The following is a 20,237-nucleotide window of genomic DNA, read 5'->3' on the forward strand; positions in this document are numbered from 1 at the left end:
GCCCCCTTGGGCCAGCTGGACAATAAATGGCCTTGTGGCTCTCCTGCCATGAGTGTGTGCCAGCTCTGGGGACACACAGCACCTTACCTGTCCTCGGCACTGCTGGGAGAGGGCAGACGGAAACTGATATTCCTGTCCAGTTTGGATTGACTCTTTGTCCTCTTGATGGAGCCTTTCAGGCGCTTACTGAAGAAGCCCTAAAATGAGAAATTGCAGAAGTGAAATGGGGAAACTGATGACGGCAGTGAATCACTCAATGCCCTGTCACTGAGTCCAAACACAGAGGTTTGGTGCCAGTCACAGGACGGGCTGGACTGGGATTCCTCTGAGCATGAAGAAAGGCAGGGCTGGATTGTCAGTGACAGTTCCAGGAGGTGAGAGCCTCCAATTGCAATAATTAGCACTACTCACATTACTGGGGCACTTCGATGGATTTCAGCTATTATACAAGACATCCAAACCCCACAATTACCATTTAATAAGGAACAATCTTCAATATCACTGTTTGTTCTTACTTCTCCCTCTACATGCCATGTTTTTAATTCTTGGTGAGCTTAAAAGTACAGAGGTCTTATATTATAAGCTTCTGTTGAGCCCACAACTGCAGCTAGGTTTTCCTTTTTAATTTAGATATAGCATGTTAAATCTTAAAATAATTCATAATTTCAATAATCTGGCTAGCCAGAATAGAAAATTTCAAAGCATTTCACAAACACCAGTGGCTTCATATATCAGTTATAGTATTGGAAAGAAGCAAGCTCAATTCAAAAATCTGCTTAGGGTCTAAAAATAAAAGGAATCTTCAAATAATCTGTCTCCAAACTACAATTGTTCACCCAACAATCACAGCCCAAAGCCATGTTAGCTGGAGGAAGCCTCTGGGACCATCTCCTGCTCGATGGGGATGTGCTGCCAACACCAGGTCAGCCTAATTCTGACTTGGTCTAGCCAAGTATTGAAAACCTCTGGAGACAGAGGAAACAAAGGAAGGGGAATCTGCTTTCTGCATCTGAAGGCAGTGCTACATTTAAGACTGCCCTTCAGTTTCTGAGGCTTGCCAGCCAGAAGCTCCTCAGGGGTGAAAGCTGCTACATTCTCCTGATAAAGAGGAAAAGAAAAGGCCTGATATCTAAATACTGGGGGAAAAAAGCCAATAAAAAACAATAAAAGAAGCAAAACCCCCCTACAAACAAACAACCCCCCCAAAACACCACCAAACCAAAAACCCCACAAAAACCAGACCCCACAAACATATACAATGTGCTGGGGGAAAAGGTACTGTCAAAAGGCAAGAAGTGTTTTCAGCTGTGTGTACCACTCACACTCTGCCCATGATGCTGCACTTTTCTTGGTCCTGGTATTGAAAAAGTGCCTTTGAAAAAACCCTGTAATCAATAGATACTCCAGGGCTTCTCTTGGGGCCATTTCTGGAATTCAAGTAGAGGATGTACAGCACTTTCAAAGGCACTTTTGTATATTCTGACTTCTCAGCATAAAAGGCAACAAACCCAGTCACAGGGATCTGGTGGACCCTGGCTTCAGTCCAGTACCTCCCAGTCTACTCAGATTACAAACATGAAATAACATGGCTTTTTCCCATTAAGGGCAAATAAGACAAAGCTGGCCCAATTCAGAAGGGGTCCAGAAGTATCTATATTGAATAATTCCAAATCCCACTCACAGAAGGACTGTGAATATTCATTTTTGTGTACATGTACAGTTTTAAATTGGTACTGCTTTAACATGGAGCATGCTCTTGGTTTAATTGAACATAATCTATACCCCAGTGAAACAAATATTCAATCTGGGGTTGAACAAGGCTATCCAGAGCTGACTACACGAAAAAACCAAAAGCAAGAAAAATGAGACAAAACAAAACAAAAACCTCAAACAAGGTACGAACATATTTAAAGACAAAAATGTATTCAAACAAAGGGTGTGCTTATTGGTCATCCTCAAAAGAGTTGAAAACATTTTCAATATTTGCTCTGTGCTGGCAGTTCATGCAGGGCCAGTACTTACAGATGGACAACCTGGGAGCAGCATGAGAAATTCACACATGCCAGAACTGAAAAGAGTTTTTCGACTTTCATTTGCCAAAGAAAATGCTTTTAAATACCAAATGCAGATATAAAAAAAAGATGTAGTGATGAAAAATAAACTTCTATCTGCAACAATACCACCTAACTGAAAGTTTTATTTCCTTTTACTCCTATAGACAAGAAATTCCTGCCACTGTTTATAAAACAGCTTGCACCATTTAAAAGACAAAAATATCTTTACTACTTTTCTTATTGTCTAGGTAATTCTCCTACTTATTTCAACATAAAACAGACTCTTGTTTGGTTCTTATACCTAAATGTAATGGAGCGTCTGAGCTTTAAGAATTTTCATGGAGCTTCTTTAAAAACACTGGGAATTTTACTCCTTAAACAAACACCCTCAGACAAAAATATGTAAATTATTACCCAAACTGCCCAAATTGATGAGACTATGTTCTTAATCAAAGAAGTACAAAATATTTGGTAGGATAAGCTAGCTAGGATGAAATTTGAAAAGAGATAGATTTGAGGTTCACACTTAATGAGATGGAGTTCAAGCTGCTCTCAGAATCACAGGTTTAGGGGAACAGGGATGGAAAAGTGAGATGGGGAGAGAGTGATGGCGCACAAGCACACATGCAGTCAGGAATAGGTCAGGGCAGGTTTGTCATTTCATCCAAAAGCATCAAACACTGGCCTAAGAAAACCCAATGATAACAACATCTAAAAATAATTCAATCCCACTGAGAATTCTATTAATTTCATTTGGAAGTTAAGCTACTGGACTCTCCTGCTATGCCAAGGAGCAATCTCCACAGGAGAGGGGATAATTCAGCAGGCTGTTGGAAACTTCCCCTCAGAGCTGCACACAGAAAGCACAGAAACTCTCACCCCCAAGTATGACCAACCGAGGGGTGGTGGTTGTGGAGGGCAGTTTTGGCTTTAGGAAAAGCTCACTTTGTGCCAAAGATGCCAACTGGCTGTTTGTCCATAACCTGAGCAGAGCACCACAGGAACTGTCTGACAAATCCAAAGACAGCCCAAGTACGAGCTGCTCAACTCCTGAACTGCTGCTCCCTAAGCACATGATTCTTCACTCCAGGGAGAGCAGCCCATGCATAATAAATAATGATTGTCTTGGCTTGTTTTTGGAAAGGTTAATTCAGCCATGAATGAATGAAACTCTGTATAACCATAACACAAATCAGCCATCGATAAATTGCAATGGTATTACTGGAAGTTTCAAAGAAGGGTAAAATGGGCAACAAAAAAGGTCCATCTTACACACAGTGCTGTTACCTACATTAGTTCTTTCTGGGGACAAACACACTGCATTTGAGCCTTGCAACACATCTTGAACATCTGTAATTCTCGATGAGAAGCACCAATGCATTATTAACAACACCAGGTGGGTAGCTTCATTTACAGAGCAATGAGACTCGTCTTGTGGAAGACAGCAGAACTGCCTCCCCACTAACGTGTGTGGTAAGGACATGAAGCATTTTATTCCTTAAGCTGTTCAAAAGTGGCTATCAAGGAAAAAAAATAGTGTCACAGCCAAGTGAAAACACTGTCCTGTGTCAGTAATGTTGTAAAGCTGTGGGAGGCAAGGAAGCAGGGGATGATTGCCAGGTGGTAAAAGGGAAAAATCAAACTAGAAAGATGTTCCAGGAACGAGCAGGAAAATGATGAAGTTTACTATTCCTTGCAGAACAACAGCAGAAGGCCAGTTAAACTAGCAAGGAGGTGAAGTTTGGTGGTGAGCCCAGTAACACTCAACATTAAAATATTAGCAGTGACTCCCTTTAAAAAGACTCTCAACCACTCACACAGTAGAAAAGCAGATGAAAACAAACAACCCTAGATACACCTTGGAGGTAATATACAGAACAAGACAGGGACTTAAAACAGCCACGTTCCACCACTACTCGTCGAAAAACATGGCACTACGTCACTGAAGAGGTGCCTTGTGCACAGGCACAAAACAATAAAAAGCATGTCTGAATGTACAAACAGAGGATAAAGCCCAATAAAAGCAGAGTGGTGTTATGTAAATCTGCCGTAGCTTTCACACTAATGCATCACTCTTCTGATTTTCTCATCTCAGCAAGAAAGCTAGAACAAAACAGAACTCCAGAAGTATAAACTGATTAAAGGGAGACAAGAGGGGGATTTACAAATGATATGTTTTAAAGACCAACTATTTATTTTAGGAACAAAGGCAAGATAGGATTATAGATGCATAAAACAAATGGAAATTACCTAAGCTCCTCATGCACTCTGTTACATAAGAAAACCAAAGGGCAATTTAACATGAGAGGCAGCACGTTTCACTGATTGTCAGGAGATCTTTCCCAATGCTATCTATAAATGAGCCCATCCAATTCACCACCACAAGATATTATACAGACAATTTTTTTCAGCAAGATTAAAAAAGGATTATGTGTTTATATAAGGAAGAATAGCATATGTAGCTGCATTAGTCAGGTTTAAAAATAACAAGAGTGAGCAATAATCATGCTTCAGGACACAAGCTGATCAACAGCAAGGATCAGGAAAGATATTTTTCCCCTGATGGGACAGCACTGCAGATTTGGCCAGGTAACAATTTCAACTTTCCAATGAAAAATGGTTTACAGCCACAGGAGGGATGCAGAATAGGAGGAACAAGTTTCAGAACAGTGATAAGAAAGCCAAGGAAATGCAGAGGATACTGTAACAAGGGTACATTGATAATACACCTGTTAATAAAATGCATCGTAAGATTGTGTGCACTCTGCATGATGTGCAGGCAGAAGTCCTGCAGGAGTCAAATTTCCAAGTCACTGAGAATTGTACTGAAAAATTAATGAAGAAGCAAGAGCTACCTGATAGCCAAGAGGGCCACATCAGCTTTTCAGATCCCAGTTCAGCAAGGTGTTTAGCATGGACACAACTGGGAGCAGCACCTGGCTGCCCTTGTGGGAGCCGCCCACAGCAGGAACAGGAGACAGAAGGAACATGCTTAAAAGCCCCTATCCAGGAATTAAGGAATAAAGGTAAAACATCTGTCTGGAGAACAACAAAACAACAGTGGCAAAAAATTAACATGATAAGAAACAGGTCATCTGAGCCTGTCAGGAAGGGCAGGCAATGATTTCCTGACCCTGGCTCTTTCCCTGGCATGCAGCCACTAAACACCCCAACACTTCAGAACACCTTTTGATAATGCAGCACACATGCTAATTACAAGAAATTATTAAAAATGAGCTTTGTTAAAGCTCATAACATAAACCAAAGGAATGGCTGCAGGAATATCTAAAACCAGTAATTACAACAAGTGATAAGATATCAAGGTTGAATAAAGGGTCCAATGGGATGTGGTGGGGATATTGGCCTGACTGCTTCTGCTTAACATCCTTGTTAATCATCTGGAAGGAAAGTTAAACAGCACATTAATTACATTGAGCTATATTAAATTAGGAGGTGAAGCAAGGGCCAGGGAGGACAGAGAAATAACACAAAGGGCTAGGAGCAATTAGAAACTGGTAACACACATTCCTGTGAACTTTAGTACCAGAACTTGGAGAATCAGTTGAAGGGAATTAAAAACAGAAGAGCAAGAAAAGTGATAAAATGGCCAAAAGGACTCATTTGCAGAGAGGATGCATTAATTATACTCTGCATAACTTGACTAAGTCATGATTTAGAGGTGAAGAATAAAATGAGTTGGCACTATTTAAATACTACTAAGCCGAGGACAACAGGAATGTGAACAGTGTTTAAAGCTATGTACATTCATAGCTCCCCTACATTAACTAAAGAATAAAAGGAATTGTAATCAGGTTTACACCAAACATGAGAATATTGTTCCCGCTATCGAGGTCCATCAGACAGTGTCAGAGCCTTGGTATCCCCATCATCTGACACAACACTAAAGTTTGATGTAATGAACAAATCTGCTGTGGCAGCAAGACACTGTGAAAGTTATAGAGCCTATGAACAGCACTGTCCCAGAATAAAGACACGGATGAAAGCGTGGTGAGCATCCTGGAGATAGTCAGTCACCCGTTTATGCTTTCTGACACAGAATTCACAGACTAGCCAGCATATCTAAACCATCACAGCACAGGCAAGTGATCAAAACTAGAGCAGATTCAAACAAACCTGTCACAGGAAGTAAAGAGTAGAAAGTGGAAGGAAAAATGTAAATTTCTATTGAGGGGACAGATTTGAGCACAGCGTTTTTCATGGGGGATGGATGCTGTGGTGCCTCACACTAATGCAAATCAACAGTTCCATCTCTGCATTGGTGCTGATGCAGAATTAAAAATATGTATTTGTATGCCACGGGGTCACACGGGCAGCACAACTCAGACATTTGTACCCTGGCAGCATGGCAGGAGTGCAGCAGTGCTCTGGAGAAGCAACTATCTTGCTGACTGCATAAAAGATGAGGCTGGGAAGCCACGAGATCTCATCAAGCTTTGACCTTCACTCAGGCTGGATGCATTGTCTTCTGTTCCATTTAGCAGTACTCTTAAAGAGCAAAGAGGCAGACAGCACTTCTATAGATCCAATTATACCCTCGGCCAGAAACAAACCAAGGAAGGCAATCTGCAAGTATCCTACATCAAGGTTCCTATAAAAATCATTTTATTTACTTCAAAGATTGTGCTCTGGCATTCCTGTCTCATTTGCACTTGTTCCTTTGCCTCTTTCTCATCTTTCTTTCCCCATTAGCCAGCAGACATAGATGAATCATATTATTTGTAATAACAACTCTGAGCCAAAACCGGAGAGCTCAGTGAGAGTCTGAAGGGTGAGTTTAGAGATCCCTCTCCATCCTGTCACTGCAGGAGGTCTGAGGATGAGGATAGTCCCATATTTACCCAATTCCAACGGCAGAGCAATGAGGGAATGTGTCAGGCTGCAGCAGTGCCACCGGGGCTCCACAGTGCCACGGCAGGGAACGGGATGCACGGAGACTGAGGACTGCCAGGACGTGGTGTGTGTGGGAAGGGAAAAGCTGCTTTCTCGCCCACCTATGCGTCACAGTGCCTGCTTGGAGCCAGCTCCCTCTGCCTCCCTATTTGTTCAGTCAAATAATATCCATTATTAAAAATATGACTTTTCCTATATATGTATCTATAAACAGCACACATCTGTCTATATGTGCGTAGACACATTTCTTCATCTCCATTTTCCTACCTTTTGTGCCCTTCCCTTCTCTCTCAATATTTCTTCCTGACACACCTGGCAATTGTCAAACATCAATGTACACAGCTGAACTTAGATGGAGACTAAAGTTTCAAGTGCAGACAAGAAAATTTGGGGCAATGGGGAAGAAAAAGAAAAGACAAGCACCAAGAGCTCTTCTCTCTGTATGTGTTGTGCAGTGCCCACATTTGCAGAATCCCCTTTACTCCCCTTGGTGGAAGATAACCAGAACAAATCAAGGAATGGTTTGGCTTGGGAGGGATCTTAAAGATCATGTCATTCCAGCCTCCTGCCATGGGCAGGGACACCTTCCATTGTCCCCGGTTGCTCCAAGCCTCATCAGCCTGCTCTTGAACACTGCCAGGGATGCGGCACTCACAGCTTTTTTTGGTAACCTGTGTCAGGGCCTCACCACCCTCACAAACACATAGGACATGCTAGTCCACATAGTGGTTCATCCTAGGAAGAAGTATAACTACTGAAATTCTGCTTTTCACACACTAGTAAATTTAAACATACATCTTTTCCTCCAGTGCCCGTGCAGGAGGCAAAAAGGCAAATTTCTCAAACTTTGCATATCAGCCCTTAAAAATAAATCCCTCATTGACCACCGCCACTGAATAGATTACTTTAAAAATGCATTGTCAAGAAAATGTTTGCTTAAAGGCAATTATGCTGTTATGGATCAAAATTCCAGATGCTAAAGCAATGCCAATTAGCAGTGTTAAAAAAAACAGATGCCTTGTTCCGAGTACCACTGCCTGTTCTTGAAAGGAAAAAACCTGCATAGAACATGCTGGAAGCTACTGTCCTATTGAGAAGACAGCTTTTAAATAGCTGTTCTGAGAGACAAACTTAAAAAGCTGTAGAAGCAACTTATTATGAAAGTCTCAGCATAATTTTCCATCAGGATGGAAGAAGGTTAAGCTGTCCCCTGCCTTAAGCTGCTTTCTGTTAGAAATCCAAGCAGTGAGTAGACAAGGTATGGCACAGAGTCAGGGCCACAGGAAGAATAACTGAGACAGCACTATGCTGCAGCTGCCTGCAGCCCTCCAACCTGCACTGTAGGTGAAAAAGTCTGGAAAAACAAAAAAGCAAGTTCTCTTACTATTAATCTCCTTTATATGTAGAATAAATCCCTGTCAAATAGGGACAACCTCACAGACATAGATTTGAAGCCATTACAGGCACCTTTTACATCCTTCACTTGCAGCTCTTCTCAGATCAGTGATCCAAGACTGAGACTTTCACAAGGCGCCCAAGTCACCTTTCCTCCTGTGATCTGGGAAATTCTTATTATCAGTCAAAGGCATGAACATGATTCCTCCCCATCTTCTCAGCTACCTATTAGATGTGTGCCAATCTATCAAGCTAACAGTGTGTTTGGTTTCAGCAGTTTTGGCTTGAGCTCCTCTGTATTGTTAAGCAAGCTGACTTCTAATTGCAGCTTGCTCTTTTAAACAGCTCACAAGCTGTCATGTTTTTAAAACAGGGTGATCTCAGCCCCTACTTGGGGGTAACAGGGTATAAATGGGCTACTCAGAACAAAACCTCCAAAGCCAGAAGCCTTGTCCCCACATGAGGAGGACAGGAGGGTGCATTATGCTCCTGGGTGTACAGGTGGCCAGGCAGACAAGGCAGCAGAATCCAGTTCCACATGGCACAAATAGCTTCTAGCTTTCTGCTGGTTTCTGCCCAAGAAAAGCAGCCAGGTACTGCTTCCTGAGCCTATCTGCCAGAGTCCTAAAAGCCCAACACACCACCAGGGGAAATGAGAAACATTCTGCAGGCTTCTTGTTTTGAAAGCGAGCAGGAGCTAAGTAGTATCAGAGAACTATTAGAGAAGAATTAGAGAACCATTAAAACATTACTTAAGAGATAGGATCATCATTAAAAGGAATGGTACAAAAATGAGGGGGAAAAGCAGGCATATAAAATAATACAGATAGTCATCAAACACTTCTGATACACAGCTTGCAGTTAGACAAAGCTACTACAATGTACAGATACATCTAAAGGCTTGGGCTATTACTTCTAGATGAAGGCAAAGAAAACAGAATTTCTTATAAATGAAGACATTGATAAGACTTCTGAAGGCTCTCAGAGTTCAGAAATCTTTCTGGAACTCTGATCATGGACTTGGTATCAAAATCTCAGAACGTGACATAACAGAACATTCTTCTATCAACTTCACATACAACTAGACCAAGGCCCTTTTTTCCCAAGTACTATCCAGAAAACAGATCTCTGACGTGACAGAGGTTTGTTCATAGAACACAGAATAGCTCAGGTGGGAAAGCACCTCTGGAGATTATCTAGTCCCTTCCAATCTGTATTATTCTATGACTCTGAAAAGGGCCCAAGTAAGGATACCCAGTGTATTCACTGCTTCCTTGGTCCCTTTCTGCATTCCAAAATACCATGAATTCACAGGTTGCTTTAAACATCATGTACTCTATACATTCTGACCAAACTTAATCCTTGAATAATTTAAATAACTCTCATCAAATCTTTTGGCTGTTTTTAAATTTTACTTTTAAAATTACATGATGCCAGATTTATTCTCAAGTCAGCAGATTACTTGCCAAAAGTAAAGGAGGGCTTAAAAACATTTGCAGTATTCAAGGTAGATATTTTAAAACATGAACAAATACTATTGGAAATTACTAGGCACCTCATTTCAACTTGTAACATTTGTCCTCAGTCTAATAGTACAAATGTCTTTGTGCTTCTGGACACAAAGACTGACCCAAGCAAAATCCAGGCTGTAGCTGAACAACTCTCATGTAGACTCACAGCCAACCAAACTCAAGACAAGACCCAAAGAGCTAAAGAGGAATTAACACACCTGCAGAAATTTCCTTAGCTTCTGAATAAACTATAAAACCATTTCAATGCTATCACATGCTAAAGGAACTTGCTTCCTTGTCAAGATTGAATACGGAATGCAGTCCCAGGAGGTGACTTCAAAAGTATTTATATAGGTCACTGCCCACATTAACACTGATGTTTCTCAATCTGCAACTTTAGATAAAGGCAATGAAAAGGAACAAGTTAGGGATCTACCAGGAATCTTATTGATAATATATGACACTTGATAGCAAAACCTCTTGGTCAACTGGAAATATTAACCAAACATTCCTTTGCCCCCAGGCTCCCCCAGCCTGGCTGTACACTGTGGTATTTTAATCTCCTCCTCCCATCCAATGAGAAATATGCCCCTTTGCAGGGAAGGCACACTTACTGGTACTCTGAAAGGAGAAGTGTTCGGAACATCCATGGAGTTGGTCTTCTCAGAGGTGCTGGTCCCCGAGATGCTCCGTCTGCGAGGAGATCTCTCTGCTGGGACCTCTGAGGAAGAGAAGAAGATGATGGTGAATGGGTGCCCGGGGGTGGGGAACAGTCAGGCTTTGTGCTCTGCAGGACAGAAGCCTCAGGAAAGTTTTGAGTGCATGACTCAATTACTGAATTAACCCACCTATTTACCTGTATCTTTTTCACTTACTAACCTACAATGGCATTTTCATTGGCAGATTTAAGGTTGTGAATCTGACTTGACTGTGGGAGATTAAAATAAAAAGTGTTGGTAAAGATCAGTATCTGGACATACTTAATATTCTGTTACTGTTTGAGAGACAGTATTCAGAGAACTTAAATCTATTTTTTTAACATCTAATTTTTTTTACGTAAGCAGTGCAGTAATTAACAGATAATTACAATCAAGACCCAGGGAAGCTCAGTTTTAGTCCCAGCTGAACGTAATTTGGTAAAGGGCAAAGTTCGGTTGTGTATGATCCCACCACTTGCTCAAAGCATGTAACTAGAAGACTTATAAGTGCCTGGGTAATGACATATATATCTCTGCAGATAAAAAAAAAAAATAGGTCAACTTCTCCTTGTTCTGGCAGTATGACCTTACTAAGACACGACTTTGGCATCTTAAATCCATGCAGACTGATCTGATGAGCACGAACATTCATAAAAGCTGCACCGATGTCTTTGACTAGTACAAATACTGAAATAATAGCCAATAAGGTACACACAGTATTAAAAATCTCTCCACAAACACACATATATGCATTTTTATATAGAGCTAGATATGCATATGTATGCATACAGATACCTTTATCACAAGTGCTGCCCATCTCCAGCTCAATTGCCAGACTTTAAGGAATCCAGCTTCATAAAACACCTCCCGACATGGGGAGGGAAAAAATCACTTCCTAGCAGAAAGTCCATTGTTATCTTCTGAACCTTAAAGAAAAGGAGCAAGCCGTGACGCCAGGTAGTGACATTTTGACTCCTGCTGTTCTCCTTTCAAGAGCCAGATGCAGCTTAAACTTCCATTCCTGGCCCTGGGGATCCGTGACTTCCACCTGAGGGTTCGCCGGGTGTCTCCGTCCTCCCTCCCTGCCGGGGCTGGCGGGGAGTGAGCGAGCGAAGCAGCAGCACACAGGACTGCAGCTCTTCAATCAATCGCTCCGGCTGCACATCCTCATTAGTTACTTTCAGGCTATTAACAGACGCCCAACTGCCGGCTTCCCTCCGCTACCGAAAATTTCCCTGTGCATCCTGATTCACGGCAGCAAAAAACAAGGTTTATGAGGAGAGACAGCCAGCTGGTGCCACGAGAGCGGCATTTTCCTCCAAACAGCCGAAGCAAAAAAGAAAGGAGAGAAGCCTTCTTCAGGGATAACATTACTTGTGATGTCTTTGCATACCGGATTTTGATTTCAGCAGAGTTATAATACTCTCCCATGGATGCTTGGAGACTGACAAAATGGAGCATAGAGGAGAAGGAGAGGCGAAGAAATCCGGACCCTGCAGTATTAGTGTCTCACTCGGTAGATATTTATCACTTAAAAAAAGCAAACTGGTGACATTGAGCCCCTCAGTCTGCTTGGGGAAAGGAGTGCCAGGAGGGAGAGCAGCCCCGTGAAGCAGGCAGAGTCCAGCACACGCTGTGCAGTGTTCCGCTGGGGAGCGGGCAGGGCACAGCCAGATGTGAGGGCGATGCCCGAGCCCTGCCCGCAGCGACCGAGCGCATCCCGGCCCGCCGGAGCCAGGGGGAGCCGCGACGGAGAGATGTCCCCGTGGGAGAGCCCTCCTCCTCCGGAGCAGCACCGGCCACGCTCCCCTACAGCACCACCTGCTCCAGAGCTGGAGGGTGAGTCCCCATCAGGGCACCTTTAGAGAACAAAGCACTTGGAGCGGGGCCAGTGCCAGCCCGAGGTTTTTGAGTCAGTCCCACCACCTCAGGAGCCTTTGCAGTGCTGCCAGTTTTACCTGACGGTGCACTTTAATATCACCAGCTGCCTCCCTGACCTACATGAAGGGAAACTTTATTTTCTGCAGCACCTGTAAGTACTGCTCTGCCCAGAGCTGTGTTAGGTAGGATATAAAGAACTGTCACTGCCATTCCCATGTCCATGTAACAAAGGCAAATGGGATTGACATATTCCACTGGAACAGGGCTAGAGTGAGCACCTTTTATGTTACACTGATTAGTAAGGAGTAACATAATAGGTTTGGCTTCCTCTGCTTCTCACGCGCAGGAAATCATATCAAAGCTGCTCCGGTAATTTAAAACAGTCTGTTAACTTTGCTGAGTCATAAATGGAAACGCGACCCCAAATTCCCCACTATTTTCCACAACACGTTCTACAGGAGGGGCAGTCTGGGAAAGAGCTTAACTTGAAACTGAATGGAGTTGAAAAGCTACCACAAGGAATGTGCCTGGCTCCCCTTGCCTTCCCTCTCCTCCCCAGCATCCAGCCAGCAGCAATCCAACTTTTCTGCAAATAAAATGCTGACATTTCATCAGTAAAATGAGCTGCTTCTTTACTCACACCATCACAGAGGTGTACCAAATGGGGAAGGGAAAAAGAAATATTCATTAGGTGCCTGCAGTGAACCAAAAATAAAAACCACCTTTTGCTCTCTTCTCCTTCTAAAAGGCAACAGCAAATAGACACACTTGGTTCCTAGGAAAAGGAAGACTCAGATGCAGCAAAATTGTCGGGATATGTTAACTGGAAATCAAAAGCTGAAGCAACTTGCTATGATGCCTGTAGAACAGTATTTTTGCTGAGTCTTGTGAAAGAAATCTATACTGTCACCACCAGGCAAAAAATTAAGACAGTTCCCTCCCCTGTTCCACTAGTAATGCTTGAGGCTACTCTTGCATAATCTTCACCTGCTGCAAAAATCAATGCACCTCTCATCAGCTTAGTATTAAATTACAACTGCTTTTTGCATTGCCCACTCTCAGGCACCAAGGCTACAGATGGATCACATTGTTTATCCATCAAAACAATCTGAAAGCCTTTTCAGTTCTTCTGTTTCTGGGAAGAAAAAAAAAAGGCAAAAGGAGAGAAAACCCACCTGACAGATCCTCCCTGTTTCAACCTTCAACAAAAAATTGCAGAATCTTACAAGGATTTGGGATTGAACGGGCCTAAAAGATCATCCAGGCAGGGACACTTTCCTCAATACCATCAAACAAATAAGTTGCAAGCATCCTAATGGGTACTTTTATCACCTGATACCTTGGTGATATGCAGTAATATTTATGTTAATAGGTATTTATCCAAATAATTATTTACACACTATATAGCAACAGTCAGTTTCAAATTAGCTGAGCCAATTACTCTGCAGTGGCAGATGCCTCTGAGGAGGGAACTGCCCAAGGATGCAATGCAGTTGAGCCACTCTCTACCCTCAGCAACACCAAAGCTTCTTCTTAGGCCAGGAGGAAGGTTCGTGTAAAGCAGGTGCCAATTACTACATGGAGTAGTGGTGAGGTTGCCCTCCTTTGAAGGGAACCCTCTGTGCCACAGTGGTGCAGCCTCAGCGACCTCTTGTCACCACAGGGCTCTGGGGGTTGACCTAAATTTCCTATTGCTCGGTGCCGTGGCCACTTGAAAGACTTGCTGTGGTGGAAATTCGTATTTTCACTGTGAAGAACTTTTTATCCAGGTGGGAGAAGCAGACACTAAACCTCCCAGCTTTGTGAGACAGCCACACCAGTTAGGAATTATTTGCAGATATAGAAGAAAGAACAAGAAGAAGTGTCTCAAAAGCATTTTTCAAATGGGTAGTACCTAGTGAAATAGGAAGCCTCATATCAAAATAAATAAAAATGTTAATGTTTTATCTTCCAATAAGCATTCTCTCACATTTTGATCATTTGGGGAGAATTCAGACTCAGGCCCAATTCACAGATTGTCATAAAACTTTCATTAAATGCCTGTACAAGAAGCCTAATGTAAAAGCAAACTCAAACACCCCAAATCTGTTTTAAGTCCTGAAGTACCAGTTTGTGTTCTGACAAAATACATTATGCAAATCCTGCAAGGTATAACTTAAAGGAAAAAAAGGGAAAATTTGCAGAGATAGCTTTTCCACATTTATCAAGGCAACCAGACGGCAAAAAAAAAATCACAAGAAGGGACATCAGAGGGAATGCAACCAAGTTTCAGGACACTGAAGTGCACAAAAGCTGCTAAGCCTGAAAAGGGAAATACAAAGGGAACCCTGCAAATATCACTTGCTGTAGAACTCCAGCATCAAACAACTGCTAGATAGAAACTATGATCAAAAACACTCACAGTCCATTAGCAAGGGTTTGAAAAGAAGATACTGTGCTTTACTAGGGATTGAGTCCATGAGATAAGTCTTGAAAGATGATCCAGGTAACCATAAAATATTTTAAATTTACAGACAGGCAATTCGTTGTTGTTAGACACTTACACTGTGCTGGCATATAAAAAGATGCAATTGAATTAGTGCCCAGTAGAGAAGGTGAATAGAAAGCAACCTAAACGACAATAGTCAGTCATTTAAAAGATTCTTAAGTCATTGATTCCTAAACAGCCTTACAGTCTGAAAGACAAGACCTAACATGTGAAGCAGATGAATACTAGAGGAGGCTGGAAGAAAGGGCACAGATATCATAGGAGAGAATAATTTTGGAGTTTCAAGTAATAAATTCCCACAGTTTATTTTCCCAGAAAGTATGGAGGAAACTGTACATGGTACTGTGTGAGTACATCATCAGCTGTTCTTAGACTGATGCACTCGCTTTGAAGCGGAAGAACAAATCCTCCAGCTCTGCAAACCATATCAGAAATGAAGCAGATGCACATCCCTAAACTGCTCAACGTAGCCTCTGCCTGATGTGCACGGCTGTACAAAATTTGGGATCCTTGCTCATTTTTGGTCTCCTCATGCAGCAGCCTCTAAAACCTCCCTTAATGGCTGGCTCCACACACAGTCAAACAAATTGCCCGGACAACGGGTGCCAACACAAAAGCAGAGACAAGGAGCTGCTGCTCATGACCTGGAGATGCTGATGTCCTCGTTAGCTCCTAATGATCTTGGACTGCCCCTGCTAATTCAAATTACCTTGTGTTTGCTGCAGAGATTGCACACAGATAATTAACACCGATCAGCTGACGCATGGTAACTTGTTCCTGCAGCCTAATTTGTTTAGAGGCTTATGACTTAAACACACATTAGTATGATATCAATATTTATTGTCCTCGTTGTTAAACAACAGCCTTGAGCCACAGCTTTCCCAACCTATCTTTTTACTGTCTGTGTAAAAAGGCTGTGAATAGAGGCATTCTCTAAAAAGCAATCCTTTGGGATAGCCTCACTGCCACTAGAAGCACCAAAGCTCAACAGCTCCTGCCTGTTCCTCTCCATGGCCCAGAAAGCTGCTCTGAGCCTCAGCACTTCTTGCTCCCTGTGGCAGGATTTTGTGCCTGAGCAGTAAGAATTATTGTTATTGAGACAGGAAAAGACCCAATGTACTTCAGACATCCGAGAGGTGTCACTGAACCCTAAACATGGTCCTAGAGTTAAGACACCACTTTAGAATTTTTATTCTAAATGCATCTGCACATTTCTCTTAAGAAGAAAAACTTTGAGCAGTCTCCCCTGATTTATCTTGCTACCATCACACATTCAGAAATCAGGCAAGCTGACTGAAATGAGAGGAAGTGGATGGAACCCAGTGATCAGCTTGTCAAGTGGCACAGAGAAGAAAACCAGAGCATTAAGTAACATTGTTTAGTCAGTCCAGTTTAGTTCTTTTGCTGCAGGGCACATCCCCATTTACAAGGTAACCTTCGCTCAGTGTGTTTGTAACTATTTCAAACAGACTTTAACCAAGTTTAATTAACACAGCACATCACTTAACAGCTTCTAAAAAGAAGTAAGGTCAGGTAACTGAAAAGACTGAAGAAATTAAGCACCAAAGTCGTAAAGGCTTCCCAGTAAAGTGTTAAAACCCAAAAAATACAGTTTGCACCCTACCGTACCAAGGAACGAGAGAAGGCTTTTCTCATCTTCGGTGCTGCTATCCAGCCATTCGGCCACATGTCCAGGAGAAAGAAGACTTATTCTCCAGCCAGAAAACTTTTCCATGCAGAACACAGTGAGTGAACGAAGCAGGGTAGGAAGGATGGGGAGGAGCTGATGGTCTTGGGATTCCAGTACTCCAGTTATTGTCTACACTGATAAACATGAGAGTGTGATCCTGTCCTGTTCTCTCAACTGTACATCTGACACTGCAGGCATGGGTGGGAACGGTAACTGGGATTTGTACTTGTCCCTTTGTGTCAGGCTTCAGTCCAAGTAGGAATAGAAAGAAGGCAAAAAAGGGAAGCAGGGGAAATTGAGGTCTCAAAATCCAGAAGAGGCAGGAGGTTATAACAGAATCAACTTAGGTAAAAAGTAGAAATACATCAGTGCTGAAGAAGCTCGAATAAATCAGGACAATAGCTCATCAGTTAAGTGCAATATAGCTCTAACATTCTTCACAGTGTTGGCTTTGTTTGAAGGCTCAGGTATTGTGCTTTATGCTAGAAGAAAAAACAGCAAGCTCAGAGGCAATTTAAATCCCCTCCCCATTACTGTCGAGCCTGCATTCCCCTGTTTACAAGCCCCTTCCTGCTCCAGCTATTATCCCAGCATCCCAGCCTTCCTTGCAATGAATTTGTTCATGCAATGGCAGGTTGATCAATCTGTGAATAGGAAGCTCCCACCCCTCCCTCTCCCCTCCTCTCGCATGGCGGCAGCATTGATCGGCAATAATGGAATGTACAGCTGGCTGCCACAGCAGCAGGAGCCGGGGAACTGCTCCTCTTCCCCAGCACCACAACAACCACAGCCCTGCTGGGTTCAGCCCCCACTGCCGCAGGGCAAAGCAGACAGAGGTAAGGAGACAGCAGCAATCTTGGAGGCTCAAGGAAGCCATCAGCACTGATGGGTGGTTATTTATCTAAAAAATAAAAAACAAGCTAAACGGGAAATAATTCTGCCCTGCCTGGACAGCGAGCTTGCTCTGCAGTGAAGACTCGTCGCCGGGACTTTATGAAGGAAGGGTAACGTTAAACTGCACGGGATTTACAGCGTAAGATTTATTCTACACAAAAGGGCATTTCGCAGGTTTACACATGCACGAGCAGTGACGAATCCTGGTAAGTGAGGGACTCCTGGGCCCCACAAATCAAAATTGCCTTTGTCCTCAGGGGCTGGGGCTGATGCTCTGATCAAACTGCACCCTTTAAAGAGACAGCTGCCTTTTGCTCACCAATTTCTGAACATGTCTTTATTTTGAATAATTTATACACTTGCCAATCCCTATTACAAACAAGGATATTTGCTGACCACTGACTACAACCCAAGCTACACCAAAAAGCCATTAGATCAGCAAAGCAAAAAATTAGATACCAACCAACAAATGAAGAAAAAAAAGGAGCTATCAAGTCCCAGCAGGGAGGAAAATTTCAATTACCAAGACAAACTGTAGCAAGTATTGTTTGTGCAGGACAGATATTTTCATAAAACACCTGCCAAGCAGGGCATATGCTCTACAGAATTCCCAGTTAATGAGGGAACATGGGACAGGAGGTTTAGGAGTGAGGTACCCCAGCAGCGTGCCAAACTGAGCAGAGCTGTCCTCCTGTTCCCACTGAACAAGGGCATCTGTATCCCCTATCTGGGACGAAAACTCAGAAATGTTCCCTACATCATATAAAATCCTGTGATACATAGATTTCCCACCCATGCAAAAAGAGCTGATTTTTTTTTTTTTTTTTACAAAATAAATGGTTCCAACAAATTTCCCTCTGTGTGTGGGAGGATCACATTTTGTCCAACTTCCACAAGGAGAACCTTTTCTTTAAGACTCTGCAAACTAATGACGTAAATCTACTTGCAATAAGAATGGAATTAAAGAACTTTTCGAGAAAGGATTAGACAGCTATTTTGGTCTATCTGGTTGGTCAATATGAAATTAAAATTTCAACTCGTTTCTTTTAGTTCCCTAATCAAATACTGTACTAACAGTCAGCTGTGTGTCTTTCCATTAAAAATTGCAATATTAACTATCAGCTCTATAAAGAAAAGTTATAAGTACTGATTTCCCATGAATGCTTACCAATTTTGCATCCTTTCTAGAAGTACAAATCACATACAGATCCTGTTTTCCTCCCTGGCTGCCTCATCTTGTGTAATAATTTAGCTTTATTAATCCCTCCCAATATTTTAAAATGTTCATGATAGCAGGGGCAGTATATTACATATCAAATATGAAACTGGCTTATTGGAGTATTTTAAAATATGGGAAGATAAAAAAAACTTTGTAAAAAATGGAGCTAGAACTGACAAAGACTTCAGTCAGGAGGATGCAACGAGGATCTGAAAGGACAGTGAAGTTTCTGACAAGCAGATTTCTCCTGTGAATTAACGTTCCTAGGGAAACCCACAGAAGGGAAAATCCTGCATAAATACATTCCCTATTATTTATCTTCCTTTTGTGTGGTTTAGCAGGTCACACTAACATGAAGGTCACCTGCCTGCAACGGACTGTCAGGATGTGGAGACAGACATCAGAATAAAAGCAAGAATTACAAAATCCTTGTAAGAAAGTAAGTCATGAAGACAGTCCCCCTAGAAATCCTGGAAATTTAAAGTGATAGGAAAGATGCAGAAGAGCCACTGACATTACAAAACACCAAACGCATCTTAACACGACTTGAAACACCTTCAGAATATCACCCAGTGACTTCACCCATTCACTGAATTATTTCTGAACAAAGACCCATCTTCCAAAAAAAGGGACATCCAATTGTCACCACACATGGCAAAGACATAAAGAGCCTGTCTGATCCCTTGTAAGCTGTTCCAATGGTTAACTCCTCTCCTGCTAAGCCAATTGCTCCTTAGTTCCAAGACTGAATTTATCAAGCCTCATATGCCAACCGCTGGGCTCTGGCTGATATTTGTATGCTTTGATCGTCCATTGTCAAACACTGGTATCAGAAATGTCCTCTCTGCTTCTATCCTTTGAATACTTAGTTTCAAACAATCCCTTCAAATATATCTTCAGACTCCTCTGGAGCATTGATTTTGATTTTCAGACTTTGCTGTGCAAGAAAGACAGAGACACAGCTCCACAGCTGCAGGAGAGATGTAGTGCTGGTCACAGAAGAAGTTATACTTTGAATAGCTTCTTAAATTTGTCTTAAAGGAGGTCTTGTGCTCTAAAGCTCTCCAAAAAACAAACAAAAAAAAGTCTTGTCCAAATTTTCCAGGACACTCAGATTGTAAGACAAAATGCAAATCAGCATGAGAAGACCATTCAAAACATGACTAACTTATTTTTATGCTGTGGGACTTACACATTGGTTTGTTGAACCAATGCAAATCCAGATACAAATGGCTCTATTGACCAGAGTAGAAGTATGGAAAATATGAAAATATAGAGAGGTGGGAAGGGTCAGCAAAGCAGTAATAAAAAAACATCCAAAAAACAATCAAAAAGCAGGGAACAATCAAGAAGCAGTTAACATCTATCTTGAGAAACTGCTTTCTAAAATTAGCACCAGTAGCTGTACAGAGTAGCAGGTGAGAACATCAGAAAGCCTGTTCAAAGTGTTTGGGTTTATCTCCCTCACCTCTGAGTTCTAAAAGCAGATGAGTTGT

General features: G+C 42.2%; 1 protein-coding gene across 11 annotated transcripts in view; it reads right to left on the reverse strand.

The window, feature by feature from the left end:
* The window catches only part of RASAL2 (RAS protein activator like 2), a 162,958-nt gene that overhangs the window by 37,075 nt on the left and 105,646 nt on the right, over positions 1–20,237 (reverse strand). For 10 of the 11 annotated variants that reach the window (XM_088170342.1, XM_088170340.1, XM_088170341.1 and 7 more), the window contains 2 exons: positions 10,486–10,592; positions 88–197 (listed from right to left, as the gene is read on the reverse strand). In XM_088170342.1, coding sequence (XP_088026468.1) covers positions 88–197; positions 10,486–10,592 — 217 coding nt within the window. Of the gene's footprint in view, positions 1–87; positions 198–10,485; positions 10,593–11,364; positions 12,096–20,237 lie in introns of those variants that run through there. The other variant, XM_088170345.1, reaches the window with a different exon arrangement.

The sequence above is a fragment of the Sturnus vulgaris genome, chromosome 9 (genome assembly GCF_052056855.1).
Source record: "Sturnus vulgaris isolate bStuVul1 chromosome 9, bStuVul1.hap1, whole genome shotgun sequence".
Taxonomy (NCBI): Eukaryota; Metazoa; Chordata; class Aves; order Passeriformes; family Sturnidae; genus Sturnus; species Sturnus vulgaris.